The 16007-nt window shown below is 35.8% G+C and overlaps 1 protein-coding gene across 4 annotated transcripts in view; it reads left to right on the top strand.

Annotated features, from left to right (window-relative positions):
- The window catches only part of Vps45 (vacuolar protein sorting 45 homolog), a 57756-nt gene that overhangs the window by 39854 nt on the left and 1895 nt on the right, over positions 1 to 16007 (top strand). The window contains exon 15 of one of the 4 annotated variants that reach the window (XM_074048219.1): positions 1233 to 1326. The exons of the other annotated variants lie outside the window; for them this stretch is intronic. Coding sequence (XP_073904320.1) covers positions 1233 to 1290 — 58 coding nt within the window. The 3' untranslated portion in view covers positions 1291 to 1326. The remainder of the gene's footprint in view (positions 1 to 1232; positions 1327 to 16007) is intronic. 4 annotated transcript variants of the gene reach the window in all.

Below are 16007 nucleotides of genomic sequence, written 5' to 3'. Positions count from 1 at the left end.
TTTAAACTCAGAGCATGGCATTTGCTAGACAGGTGTTCTACCACTTGAGCCATCCCCCCAGTCCAATTTCCCTGATCTTTACAACTCTTAAATAAAATCTGAGATTATTTCAGATTTATTCTGCAGGAAAATTCCAGAAACCATTACAGTATGATTTGGAATAAGTTACTTCAAGTACTGATAACTTTGTGTACTACTTTCCAGAAAATTACAGCTATCCTCCCCCTCATGTAGTAATGTTAACAACCTTCATCCATTCCAGGATACCCTCTCCTCTATTTCTAATGTACATCAGAATTACCTTTACTGTAAATTGAAACAGAATCTTATTTGTAAACGAAACCAAAGAGTAAAGAATAGAAAGCAGTTCTTTCCTTTCCTCCCTAATGTATTTCCAGAAATGAATGTAATTTTTAGTAAAAGAACAGTTGTGGGTTTTTAAATTTTGTTTGTGTTTTTCCATGCGGGGAATTGAACCCAGAGCATTGCGTATGCTAGGCAAGTGCTCTTCCACTGACCAATAGCCTCAACCCTTGATGTTTTGTTTTGTTTTGTTTTGTTTTTGAGACAGGGTCGCACTATGTAGTCCAGGTTGACCTTGAAGTCAAGATCCTCCTGTTTCTACCTCCCAAGTGCTAGAATTACAGATATGCCCCACCATTCCTGATGAAAGAATAGGGCTTTTGTATAAGTAAGTTTCTTTATCTTAAGCCAAAAATGTACCTAAAAATATATGTCCCTTACATCTTAAAAGGAAATATACATTAGTTTAATCTAGAATTCAAGTTGCTATTCAGTTATTTAAGTAGCTGTTTCTTACTTAAGTAACTTTTTTCTTTAAGACAGTTTTTTTCAGATACTATTTTTCAGTGATTTAAGCACTGACTGTAAGGAAGCAGAGTTCTGTATACGCTGCCTTCTGTAGCTGTGTGATTGGTTTCTATGGTGCATGCACTGATTAGGTGTAATTATGATTACCTTTGTATAGATCTAAACACTATTTGAAATAGAAGGTGTACATTTGCTAAGATACCAAAGAACTTTGCAGAAGGTAATTATATCCCTAGCAATATTCCTAATAAAATTGTTTTCTGAATAAAGAGAGGCAGTTAATATTTTCTTCTCTCTATAGCCCTATGAAGTTTAATACAAATTTTATATTGCTTTTCCTTTGTATGTAATGAAGTACAAAGAAATAAAAATAGTAACTGGACACAGAGATCTCTTTATAGGCATAGCTTGCTTTTTCGAAGGCAGAGAACTACCCTGAAAAAGGATCTACGTAACTGATGGATTGGATTCAGCAGTGACCTGAACATAATGCAGGTGCCTGCCCTAAGCATTTAGTTCAGTCTGTTTCTGGGGTCCATAAAGGCTTGCAATGTGCAGACTGCCATCTCCTGTCTCAGTATTGTCCTTCTTATGGTATTACTTTCTTTCCCCTTAACTAATTTCTCTCTCCATTTGTCCTGTTAATCATATTATCTTAACATATTCTCAATTAGCTTACTATATTTCAGTTAGAGAAATGTCAAATTTCAGTATTGGGGAATGATATATGACATGAGTCTGCTATAGAATCACATATATTTTCACTTTGTAGAATAGTCAAAAGTCATATTGCCCAAGTTATGAGTTCTAAAATACATATTTATTGAACACATGAGAACAACATAGAATCACTTACCAAGCATTGGGATAGCTCCATAAATAAAGATTCTGACCCTTGTGAAACTTCCATTTTAATGCAAAAGGAGACAAAAATAAACAATAAACTTAGTAACTGAATGTATGACATTAGTAAATCAGAAGCTGATATGCAATATTGAGGCAAATGTAGAGCAGGATATAGGGAAATTGATAGTGCTTAGGGAATGGGACACACTGCTCAATATAGTGTCAGGAAAGCCTCATTAAGATGAGATTTGTGATGACTAGGGATGTGGCTCCAGTGGTAGATCACTTACCTACCAAATATGAAGATCTGAGTTCAATTCCCCAGTACTGCTTCCCCCCCAAAAAAGGAGAGAAATTTGTACAAAAACTTGGAGGAGGTGAGGGAGGTTAAGACAAACTGATATGGGGAAGAGCGTCCTAGACACAGCCAGAGAGCTATGTCCTAAGGCAGAGTCGTGCAGTGTGTTGGAGGAACTGCAAGAATCCTGTTGAGTCTAGGTACAGTGAGCAAAAGTAGTAGAGGGAGATGCAGTTACAGAGGTGTCATCTGGGGCGTGGTTGTGAAAGGCCTTGTAAATTGTTACAAGGACCAGTTTTCACTGTGAACTCAGATAGAGCACTGTATGGTTGAGTTTTCACTCATTTAAAGTATACAGTTCAATGATTTTCAGTATATTCACAAATATGTACAAACATCACTATAATCTAGGTTAGAACATTTTCATCATCTCAAAAAGAATCCCCTCCTCCAGCCCTAAGCAACCACTATTCCACTATCTGTCCCTAGAAATTTTCCTGTTCTGAACATTTCATGTGAATGGAATCATGTAATTTGTTGTCTCTTGTGATCTACTTCTTTCACTTAGCATAATGTTTTTAAGGTTCATCCATGTTGTAATAGCATACGTCAGTACCTCATTTCTTTTTATGACCGAATAATATTTCATTGTATGAATGTACCATATTTTGTTTCTCCATTCATCAACTTGGGGGCATTTAATTGTTTCCATTTTGGGCTGTTACAAATAATGGTACTGAAAATGTTTGTGAACAATGTTCACAATGTTGTGTGTATTACAGGATTTTAAAGGAGCTATGACATCTGATTTATGTGTTAGCATCATCTTAACTTTGAAAGCCAATGTGAGCTAAGAGGACTATCCACTAAAATGTACTTTCTTTTACTCTATCTTTTTTATGTGTGTATGGGTCTGGGGTTTGAACACAGGCCTTCATACTTGCAAAGCAGACACTCTACCGCTTGAGCCATACCTTCAGTCCATTTTACTCTGGTTTTTTTGGAGATGGAGTCTCAAGAACTATTTGCCCTGGCTGGCCTTGAACCACGGTTCTCCTGATATCAGCCCCCAAAGTAGCTAGGATTACAGATGTGAGCCATCAGTGCCCAAGTGTTTGTTTTAAAAGCAAGTTCCTAAATACAGTTAAAATATAGCCATTGTTATTTCCCTGAAATAAACTGAACTATTATTCTTGGGTTTCTGGAGCACATGATCCTTCCTTACAAATAAATGAGCATGTTGGTTTGGATTTTGAGCTGGCCTGCCTTATCACGTCACAAGGCAATCAATATTAAAGAGTTCTAGTCCTTGCTGGCAACAGTTGACACTGTAAGTTAGCTGTGTGAACTAAGAGACCAAGGACATGATCCATATACATGGAATTTCTCTCCTAGTAGAATAAAACTCCTGTCTTCACAGAATTCAGGATAGAAGTGGAGGGGAATGGGATCATAGGTGAATGCATAACAAACAGTGCCTGAGCAGCACCACCTGAGCTCTGGTCTCCAGTACCGTCAGTTCAGTACTTAAGACTTTTGACAAACAAAACAATGCATCCTACTAGACGGAAACCCCAAATTGACAATCATCTTACTTCCAGATTCCCTTTCAAGTCAGAAATAATTACTGCACATAGTAGGTTCTCCATATTCAATAAAAATTGAATTGGATTTAGTTAAGCCCTCATTAGCTATAAATCTGCAAAATAATTAATGATCTCCCTTTCAATTATTTTCCCTCTAACTAGCAAAGGCATATAGTGTCAACAAGTAAATTAGCATTTCCATACCAAGTAATTAACTCATGTTCACTGTGAAAAGAAAATAAGTTAAAAAAAAGTCATAATAATACAACTCAGAGCTAACTACCGATAATATTTTTGCCTTATTATCTAGGGTTTTGTTTATGTTTTGTATTTGACATGATTAGGATTACATTGTGTATAGTTTTATACCTGTTTTTTTTAATTATTTTAAGAGTATTTTTCTATGTTATTTTTTAAATCTTTAAAATAATCTTAATGGCTATATAATTTCAATTTAAAGGATGTGTCTTTAACCATTGTTATTGGACATTCAAATTATTTACTTTTTATATAAATAATCCTGCAATAAATATCTTGTTTATTGATAAATCCCTTCCCTATCCCTGATTATTTCCTTATTATAAATGTGCAGTGAGACAGTCTCAAATATGGCTCAAGTAGAAGTATAAATTGATATAACTTTTCTGGAAAGCAATTTGGCATTATATATTCCAAGGTATGAGACTAACTTCATGGTGCTTACTGTTGGGTTCTGTTTCTTGATTTTTAACAAACCCTTGCTTGAGTAATGGAAATGTCCTATATTTTGATTGAAGAAGTGGTAATACAACTGCATCCTCTCAAACTCATCAAATGATATCCTTAAAATCTGAATTTTATTGTCTATGAATTATATCTCAATAAAATTAAAATATGTAAAATCAAAGTATCACACTAATACTTTCTCCTTGACATAGTCAGAAACATAAAAAGATGACTTAAGACAAAATAGTTTCTCACTGTGTAATTCAGAGCTATTTAATGCTATGTCCCAGGACTACCTGACATCAGCTGGTATTATAAGGCACACATTTTGAAAAACACTGGTGTATGACAATCCCTAAGAGAGAGATTATGACACTAAGAACTAAAATTTATTGAGCATTTACTATGTGCTAGACATCCTTTTGACACTTTATGCCTATGCTGTCCAGTAAGGCCATCTCTAACCACTTGTAGCTATTATTGAATACTTGAAATGTAGCTAGTCTAATTTTAAGTGTGCTGTAAGTATAAAATAATTTTTGGATTTCAAAGACTTAGTACAAAAAATGTGAACTATCCCATTTGTAATTTATAAAGTTGATTTACATGCTGAAATGATAACATTTTGTGTATATCTAAATATGCTATTAAAATTAATTTCCCTATTTCATTTTACCTTTTAATGTGGCTACTAAAACATTAAAAATTACCCATGGATCTCATATTCATGACTTGTAAATGCTTCACCCATTCAATTTTGTTTAATTGTCATAACAATCCAGTGAGGTAGATATTGTTAATATCACCATTGCCCTCATTTTCCAGGTGAGACAGTGAGCTATTAAAGCAGTTAAACACCTTGTCCAAAGTCATAAAGCTAAGAAGTGGTAAAGCTGGAACTGAGCAGTCTGTTTCTAGTCTGGGCACCTGGGCACTCAACTGAAATAATATTTTAGGAAAATTTATCTAGCTATGATTTTTTTTAAATCCCTTGCTTTTAAATGTCACTTATAAGGTAGACAAAATGTAAAGCTTCCTGCCTACTGAGAAATATTATAAACCAAGGCAGGGGAAAAACAATACAAAAGTGAGGAATCATTTAGTTTTAAGATTTTTGTCATTCAAAGATTATTAAGAATGGTCATAAATAAAAATGACCACTTTGATTAATTAGTGGCAATGATAAAGGCTTAGAACATAGTTGAGTAAATACAAAGCTGGGAAGGGGCTGATTCATGTTATCAACAGATACATTATAGATTTCTACCTAAACAAGTAACACTAGAAACTTGGACCTTCTCCTATAACCACAAGTTGGTTACATCTCTGAATTATTTACAGAAAAATTAGGATACTATGACAGAATTTGCATTTCAAAGAGAAAAGAATTCAGAGAGCACTCTTCTTCACTTTTGGGCATTTCAGAATCAGTTTTGAAACTGTTGGAACCATCACCTTTTTTATAGAGATTTTCTTTGGGAATTTACTATCCTCCTGTGACCAAAGTGTTAGACACCATTGCAAAAGCTGTGATGGATGTCACCTGCCACTGAAAAGCATTTGTTCAGTGCTGATTATGTGTGAGGTTCTGTTCAAGGTGCTAGGAAGAGGAAGACATGTTCTGTACCTGTTAGATTTTAATGTCTAATGGAAAATAGACATACAAATGAATAACTCTAAGAAGATCCTTCTTTTAAAGTTGAATTTAATCCAGTACTCAAATCTACATATGTCCTCTGATTCTAATTTGTTTATGTACTATAACATATTTTTAAAGTTAAAAACAGCTTTCCATAGGCTGGTGGAACAGTTCAAGTGGTGGAACACCTGCGTAGCAAGCGTGAAGCCCTGAGTTCAAACCCCAGTACCACCAAAAAAAATATATATATATAGTTTTTCACTACAAAATCAATATATAATCCTTGTAGAAAAAAATTAAATGCAGCTAAGCAAAAAGAAGATAATGAGACTGAAATTATGTTGTTTGCAGGTAAATGAATTGGAGGACCTCATGTTATGAAGTAAGCCAGGTTCAGAAAGAAAAAGGCCACATGTTTTTTTCTCATATGTGGAAGACAGATCCAAAGATAAATGTATATACAAAAACAAATATGATCATACACCCATTTATAGAGGGAACATGATTGTAATAGTGGAACTACTCTGTGGAACTCGTGGGAGGAGAAAGAGGAAAAGAGAATGAGAGAGAGTCAACATCATCAAAATGCATTACATCTGTGCAGGTAGATGACATAACAAAAGCTGTTGAAGGGAAAGGGTAGGGAGAGTAACAGAAGGAGTTGAACTGACCAAAGTACAATATATTCACAACTGGGATACATGAAGAAACCCCTTTGAACACTGACTTTGGAATTAAAAATGAAGGACAGGACTGTAAAATAGGTACCATGTAGGGGGAGGGGGTGAATGGAGGAGATGAAGGTGAGAGAATATGGTAGATAAGCTTCAGTTACATATATTAAATAGAACAATGAAACCTTTCGCAATTGTTTTAAGTGGGACAGAGGGGTTGGGTGGGGGAGGTGGGGGTGACCTAACCACTGTGTAACGTAAGGCTATCCACCATTGTCACAATGAATCCTCCCTGTACAATGAATGTATGCTAATAAAAATGAAAAAGAAAATACCCATACTGCTATCATTCCTACCATTGGGAATATTGTCAACATCCTGATTCATGGTCTTTTAGGTATTTCTTATGAATGTATATACTTTTTTTTTCCAGTTTTTTTGGTTTTGGGATTTTTGAGACAGGGTCTTTATTATAGCCCAGGCAGAACTGGAACTTGATCCTCCTGCCTCAGTCTCTTAAGTGCTGGGATTATAGATGTGAGCCCCCATGCCCAGCTATTTTTAAATAAAGTAAATATCTGTGCATGTGCATTCAATTAAAAAAAAACTTATGTCATTTTTAATGATTGAATCACATGCTATTGTTTGTTCCACAATTTAAGCAATCCTCAATTCTTTGTTCCACAATTTAAGCAATCCTCAATTCTTTGTTCATTCAACAAATACTTAACTGCACACCTACTCTATCCCAGGGGCTTTCTTGAGACTGAATAAACAGAGAACAAAGCAAACACTTTTATATTAATTCTTTGTAATTTTTCACTCATATAAGCAGTGCCGTAATAAACATCACTTATATACATCTTTATGCACTTGTCCACTCATTTACTTCAGGTACAGTTGAGCATGTACTATATGCCAAACTGCTTTCTTCACTACACATACCATTTCACTTCATCTTCATAATCCAAGAGGTAAGATTATTGTGATACCAATTTTCAAATGAAAAACTCGAACACAGAGCTATTATGCAATTTGCCTTAGATCATGTAGCTAGGAAGTACAAACCTGGAATTCAAGTTCAAATTTGTTTGCTAACATTGTTGTGATGAAATTACTCCATCAGAGTATAAACATTTTTAAGATGCTAAATTACCAACCAAAAAAGTCTTATTCTACCTTAATAGCACAAACATCTAAAAGTGTATTCATTTCACACCATGGCTTTGCATTAAAAAAAAATACTGACGTTAGCTACTGCTGAATCTTTAAACTTAAAAATCACTAATTTGTATGAAGAAGGTTGGTTAAAACGCAATTTACTTCGACCTAGATGCAAAAAAAAAAAAAAAAAGGAGAAAGAAACAGGTTGACAGTCTGAAGCTTAAAAAGACCAATAAATGAGAAAGAAATAAGGATGAGAGTCAGAGAGGTAAATGCTGCCTGATTTCAAAGCAGCCTTCCTGTTCTAGATCCCAGGTTCACACCAGGCACTGATTTCTTACATTGGTTTAGTGTTAGACACCCCACACTAAATTTGCTTTGGCAAATTTAGATGAGTTTCTGTTTCTTGCAGCCAGAATGTTAAGTTATAGGAAAATGTTATAGGAGGATATTTTTCTTTCTCACAGGTTTGTAAGATATGCCTTTTTGTGTAGTATATAAGATCCAATACTATGTTTGCATATTTCTCTCAGGATTTGTTTGGTAGAACAATAAAAAGTTTAAGATGGAAGGAAAAGCTTCAGTATGCTAATTCTGTATAGTGAAACAAAAAGTAATTCATTTACTTCATTATTTCCTGTATCATCTTCGTTTCTATTTTTGCCATCAGAAAAAAATATAAAATGTCATACTAATTTTAAGAAAAAATCAAGCTGGGGATGTGGCTTAAGTGGTAGAGTACTTGCCTAGCATGTGTGTGGCAATGGGGTCAACCCCCAGTTCCACAAAAAAAAAAAAAAAAAATATATATATATATATATATATATATATCAATTTAATGGAATTGTGTGTGTGTATGTGTGTGTAAACTATCTAATTGATTATCTTCAGCACAACCCAGCGTTACCACTCCTCTGCCCAAACTGAATTATCCTTTGGTCTGGTAAAAGGCACAATTAAGATCATCAGTACCAGACTACCTTGTTTAAGTCCCAGTTTGCACACATTCATTTTTATGACCCTGTGCAAATTTTAAAGTTTTTTGGGCCTCAGCTTTATCAGCAGTAAAAAGGAGGTACTACTGGCTCCTTCATGCTACTGTCATGATGATTAGATGATATAATATTTGTAATAAGCTTGGAAGGGGTTTGGCACAGGACAAGCACTCAATAAATGCTTCTAGCTATTGCTGCTGCTGTTGTTACTATTACATTTGGAGGAAGTAAAGTAAAAAAGACTTTGGTTACTCATCATCACCACCTCTGTTATCACCCTTATTTCTAAATCACTTGTTTGAAGAACCCTTACTTTAATACAATTCAAGGACAGAATTATATTATTCCAAGAGAAAACCAAGGTAGTGATAATTTACTATGAATGTAGTCCAGATGCCAAATGACCATCATAATCTGTCAGGAGAAAAATTGTGCTCACTTAAAATTTTCCCTTAAGGCCTCCATAATTAAAAGACTTGAAAAGAATCTTCAGCCTCCATGGTTGCTATGGCTGGGTTATTTGGGGCCTTCTTTCATGTATTTTTGTTTATAGTGGCCACGATTGTATTCCTATAGTGTGGTTGTTCTGACAAATTGATGTGGTCTTGAATGTGCCCAGTGGTACGAAAGCACATCTGTAGGCCTTTCTATTCTCAGATGATAACCTCCTGTTCAGACCTCTATGTGACTGATATTACATTCAGTTCATTCCTTGAGGAATTCATCTTTTTCCCTATGAGCTATGATGGTAAGTTCTTTCTTCCTTTTCACATGACATTCCAATGAATGATAGGTACACAATGGTAGATACTCATAAATCCCATTGTTTGCTTTTTTGTCCTGTTTCTTCTCAGTGGAAGAAGGAATAGGGCCAAGGGCGCCTATTTGTCTCTGTGCTTTTTGTTTTGTTTTGTTTTTACCCAAGGTGGGTATCCAGGAATAAGATGGGAATTGGGAGGGAATAGCTATATTTTTAATAGGCAATTAGATCATTTGTAAGAAAGTGTCATAGAGTTAAGTAACTTCAGTGGAACTGGTTATAATCAAGGAAATATCTTATGCCTTAACTCAAGTTTCCCAAGGTCCAGTCTATTTGGGGAGATATTGACAGGTACACCATTTCTAAAAAAGGTTTTATAGCCAACTAAGCTTGAAAAACACTGTATCCCTCTCTTGGAAAATCACAGTTTATACTGGCATGTTAAAGAGTCTGAGAAATTCTAGAGTAAAGAAACTCACTTCAGCTTTTGTGCTTAATATAATATTTGGTATTCATTTTAAAAAGATGTGTAACATGTCAGAAAGCATAATAATATAATGAATGCCCTTAAACTGTTCATCTAACTCAAGGACTAGAAAATTGCCAGTAACATGCATCTATCCATGTTACTCTCCAGTTCCATTTCTTATCTCCCCACAATAGGTTAAGCACTATCCTAGATCTTGTACTTAGTTTCTTTGCTTTAGTGAAAGAATATTGCACTTTTGTCAGTTACCTACATATTTCTAAACAACCTATTTAGTTTTACCCCAGCCCTGCAAAAAAAAAAATGATCTTACTTTTTTCACTAGGTATTGTCTCTAAGATTTATCTATATTTTTGCATATAACTGTTCATTTTTTAGTGCTGTGTAACATTCCATCATGTGAACATACCAATGTTTCCTTCTCCATTCATCTGTCTGTAGATACTGGAGAGTTTTTGTTTTGTTTTTACCTGTTTTACTATTACTACTGATCCTCTCAAGGAGTAAAAGAAATGTGAGCCAAGAATATTGTCAGAATATGATGATTATATTGTTTGAGAGCAATGAGGAAAATACTTATTAAGTGGCTATAAACTGCTACTCAAGCTAGGAGCTAAAATACAAAAATGATCAGAATGTTCTTCTCTTCGATGATCTTATTGTCCAGTGGGGGATCAAAAAATTCTTAAATTTCTCAAATTAGGATGTGATTAGTCCAAGGCACAAAATAAACATAACACATCTTTCGGAGTGTCTATTTTCTTACAATTTGGAAGGATATGCTGGGAAGAATTAAATAACTTAACTGATAAGTACCTTAAAATGTGCTTATGTCTAAATTTTAAAGGTTCTTTTATTAAAAGTAACATAAGATTATGCATTTTTTAAAATAGTACTGGAACTCAAAGCAAAAATCTGGGGGTTTTTGGGGGGTTTTTTTATGGGACTGGGGTTTGAACTCAAAGCAGGCATCTACCACATGAGCCACATCTCCAGTCCTAGAACTCAAAGATGTAAACTGGTAGAATAATCCAGTCTGTGCCTCCAGGACTAATAAATCCAGTCTATTCAGCTATTAGGGGTTCTTGAGTATAAAAATTTGGAAAGTGTCAATGTCTATAAGTTAAATAGAATGTGTCTTAAATAGGAGTAGTTAATTCTGACACAGTAATCAGGAGATGCTTCACAGAGGAAACTTGGAATTTAAGAATAAGTAGAGTTTCCATAGGACAAAAGAGCAGTCAACTCCAGGAAACAGTGTAATTAAGGATAAAAAAAAGCTGCAGCACATTTGAAAAATGGGGAGAGGTTCTTTATGGGTACAATATACATCTAGCACAAAGCAGGATGATCTCAGTATGTGAGGTTCCTGTTAATTTCAATATAGATGTTGAAGAACATTGTAGCAAAATATTGCTTCTAATCAAATTGTGATTTAGTATTTAGAGAAAGTTTAGCATAGTAGGTCATATGTTTAAAATTATATTCATTCAGTGAACACTAATTCAGCATCTACTTTATATTAAAGACACACAAATAAAAAAGGGACTCAAGATGTACACTAACTGGTAAAAGGAGCCATTAGAAAAGGACTTTCCCAGCTACCAGTACCACTCCTCCCTACTCTCCCACTGCCTTCCTATCACTGCGGGTGAATGCTCCTGGCTAAGGCCAGCCCTTCCACATGGGTACCAGATCCCTCCTCCTCTTCACATGATACTCCCTCAGCTACTCCAGGACATCACTCCAAACTTGCTCCCATTTCGTTCCTAAATCACCTTTCTCCACCCTGTTGGATCATCCATAGGAGCACAGAAACATTGCTGGGTTTTGTAATCTTTATTTTCTCTTCTCTTCTCATTCTTCTCTTCTCTTCTCATTCTTTCTTCTCTTCTCTTCTCTCTCTCTCTCTCTCTCTCTCTCTCTGTCTTTCTCTCTCTCTCTCTCTCTCATCTCTATCTCTCTATCTCATGCTTGTTTTTTTCTTTTTCTGTATTTTTTGCGGGGGGAGGGATCACAGAGAATTAAACACAGGACTTTGCACATACTTTACACTAAGTTACACCCCCAGCCCCTCTGTTCTCTTTTACAGAAATATTTTCTAAGTGTTGTTTGTTATCACTGTCTCCTATTCCAACCCTCATATTTTTTTTTTTCTTGGCTGTACAAGGGTTTGAACCCTGGGCCTTTCGCTTGCTAGACAAGAGTTCTGCCACTTGAGCCAAACCTCCAACCCCTTTTGCTTTGTTTTTCAGGTAGGGTCTCACATCTTTTGCCTGGGTAGGCCTGAACCTTAATCCTCCAGCCCCAAGCAAAGGCAGGAGAAAAATAAGCTTATCTGAAAAATAAGCTATAGCCCAAAAAAAGTGGGGTTGTGGCTCAAGTAGTAATAGCACTTGCCTAGCAAGTGCAAGGCCCTGAGTTCAAACCCCAATACTACCAAAGTAAAAAAAAAAAAAAAAAAGGAAAAAGAAAAGAAAGTGTGTAATATTCGGGGTATGTCATACTCTGCACAAAACCCTCTGATAGCCCTCATCTTACCCTAAGTAAAAAATCAAAGTCCTTACAGTGACCATCAGACCTTATACAATCTCATCTTCATACTTCCCTCCATCTCCTGTCTTAATGTCTCTGATCTTAGCTTTTACCAAATACCTTATTCACTTCAGCCACAGCTGCCTCCTTTCTGTTCCATGAATACAGCAGGCCTTGGTCCCTTTGTACTTGTTCTTCCCCCACATAAATAGTCTGATACCTCACCCAGGCCTTTGCTCAAATGTCATTTCTCAATGATGCCTTCCTTGAGTACTGGATTTAAAAACCTCATGTCAAGATCGCCAATTCTCCTCCTTTAAACCTACTTTAGTTTTCTGCATAGCATTTTCTTTAACATACTATAGAGAGACAGTGTAACATCACAGTTAAGAAAGCAAACTCTGGAACCACATTGTCTGGCATTGTATCCCAGCTCAGAAAAGATACAAAGACTTTCACTGTCCTGTGCCTCAATTTCTTTGTCTGTAAAGTGGGAGTTTCTACCTCATTAATGTTGTGTTAGCATTCTGTTTTACCAACTAATTTTATCTTATTACTTCACTAAAATATAAATTCCATGAGGCAGAGTTTGTTCATTTGTTAATTTCTTTATTGCTATATTCACAGCTTCTAGCACAGTGCCTAGCCCTTAGTAGGCACTCAAAATTTGTTGATCAAACTGTTATCTCTGGAAAGAGTAATGGGGAGAAGAGTCAAGGAAGACTTGAGGTTTATGTGTGCTATTTAAAACTTCTAAAAAGAGAGTGCATTCATGTATCCCTTAGGCCTTCAAAAACTTGATAAATTTACATGGGAAACAGACATGTAAACAAGTAAATTACAACACAGTATAAGGTATGGAGAAGCCAGTAGGCAGCTATAAGGAGAAAGCAATGCAGAACAGGACATCTTCCTAGAAGAGCAATAATGCAAAGTAGGTTTAAAGATGTATACTTCCTCCAGACAACAGTGGGAGGGATGGGGCGGCCTTCAAGGCAGAAGGAACAGTATGTAGAGAAGCAGGGGTGTGAACATAGTAGTGGCTCTGAAAACCATAAGCAGTGGGAATTGAGAGGAGGCACGGGGAGTGTCTTAAACTTCTAAAAATGCTGTCCTTGCTTTCACCCTCACCCACTGCCATGCTTTAACATTTCTAGCCAAGTGTTTGGCTGTAATTTGGAACTCATTGCTGCACTGAAGGAAGTATCTCGGGTTTTTCTCATTATTTTCCTGCAAATCTTTTTCTATTTCCCTGCTCCCAACAAGTTCCTTTTGTTTGTTTGTTTTTTCATTTTACTACTGTTCAGATTTTAGATTCCCTTGGTTTCTTTGGTATGGGAAATTCACATGTACATTTTAAATTTACATTTATTTCTTAAATTATACATAAAGACTTAAAAACTATATTTATGACATTGTGTGATGTTTAAATCAGGTTAAACATACCTGTCTCCTCTAATATTTCTAATTTCTTTATGGTGAAAAGCTTCAAAATCGTTTCTTCTAGCTTTTTAGACTATGTAACACATTACTGCTCTCTGTGGCCCTATCTTGCAGTAGCACATCAGCTTCTTACCCCTGTCTAACTTTAACTAGCTCCCACAAACCAGCCTTCCATGCTTCTTTGCCCTCTCACCTGTAATGGATTACGGTGAAAAGGGAGAAAGCCATATCCTAAATACATATACATATACATGCATAGTTTAATAGTATATAGCTTTCTTTAGAAACCGTTATTTAGCTGAATTACTTCAGGAATTGGAATTTTTCATGCTGTAGGAGGAGTGGCTCAAGTGGTAAAGTGCCTCCTTTCAAGCACAAAGCCCTAAATTCAAACCCCAGTCCCACCAAAACAAAAAAAAGAAGAAAATTTTAATGTTGTAAGTATTCTCTTCTCCCTTACCAGAATCTTAAAAGTGAAGACATATTTTTTATTGTGTGACTTAAGACTTTCTGAGGTTGACTTTTTAAAATCAGAGGTGGGGGTTGTTTTTCTTTACCTAACTTCCTTCCTGACCATAGAGTGGGAAAGGCACCCGTGAGGACAGCACTAAGAGGAACAGTAAGGTTAATCCACCATTACCCCCAGGACGGTCTGTTTATATCACAGCATTGTTTGTCTGTCTCAGACTGAGAGCTCCTTAAGATAGGAGCCACCACAGGTATTCACTCATACACCTAGTTCAATGCCTGGTTCTCAGGGATGCTCAGTAAACATTTGTTAAATTGAATTTAGCTGAATTGAATTAGATTCTAGTATCATGGGAGAGGAAAATTTTTGAGTTTGCTTTTTAAGTAAGATTTAAAATGAACCTAGAAAAGAAAAATTCTTTTTTAAATTTGTTTTTAAACATAGTCTAATTTAGGATACAGCTACCAATATGTTCATTGCCCATAATTTTTAAGCATTCTGTGCAATGACTCATCAAAGTCCCCAAATAGATACTTTTTTAAAAAGTCACAATGGCCCCAGGAAACAAAATTAGGTTTGGCAAATGTTGTTTTCTGTTTGCAGTCAAGAATGTGGGGTCTTGTTGAAATACAGAGGAGGATCTTCAAGTATAATTTTAGCAGTTATTTTTTCTTTGTAGCAGAGTTGAAAATGTAGCAAAGATCACCTGATAAATTCCTATAAGGCTTCCCAGCACATTTACTTCACTCTTACTAGAAATCACCAATCAAAGTCTTCTTACGTTGTCTTTCAGAAAAGCAATGCCACCTCATTTCCTAACTCTTGTTTGATGACCTCAAGTGTTTCTAGTCCAAACTGCCCAGAAGGCCAGGTCAAACAGAGGCAACTTTATTTCAGTAGAGGATAAGTGAACTTAGTTTCTATTCCTTTCCCTCTACTGCACTTTTTTTTTTAAACAAAGGAGTTTGGAATTTAAATTTTCTAAGCTCCAAGTCTTCCACCTCTAGTACCATAGAGCAGTGGTAGTAATGACATATCTGGTCATTTATCCAACCCTCTTTCTGCTATAGATTTGTCTCCCACTGAGAGAGTCCTGAGCATTACTTACAATACCATCCAAATAACCCCTACGCTATAGAGAAACTTGTCTTGCCAGTGAGTAACTATTTTAATTAATTCATATATTCAGCATACGTTTATTGGGCACCTTTGCTAAGGCCTGGAGGAACAAACTGAGTAAAGTTTATTCCCACCCTAAGGAGTCAAAGTCTAACTTGACAATAATATATACAGTACCTAGTTAATAATACCGCGCTGAAGTAGTCCTGGAGGAAAGTGGTAATAGTGATGGGAGTGATTAGTTCACTGAGGGATCTGGGAAGCTTTGTGGAAAAGTAACTTTTAACCCTTACCATTAAAGAACAAAAAAGATTTCAGCAAAGAGAAATGGCAACCTTACATCTCAGACATGAGACATAGTAAGAGCCAAACACATGAAGGTTATGAAAGCTTGTGGCATCTCTAGGGAATAGTGAGTGGCTGGGCCTGGATGGCACATAGGCTGCACCGTGGACA

The sequence above is a fragment of the Castor canadensis genome, chromosome 11, assembly GCF_047511655.1.
Source record: "Castor canadensis chromosome 11, mCasCan1.hap1v2, whole genome shotgun sequence".
In the NCBI taxonomy this organism is placed as follows: Eukaryota; Metazoa; Chordata; class Mammalia; order Rodentia; family Castoridae; genus Castor; species Castor canadensis.
Note: the sequence above shows the minus strand (reverse complement) of the source record. Positions and strands in the feature narration are given on the sequence as shown.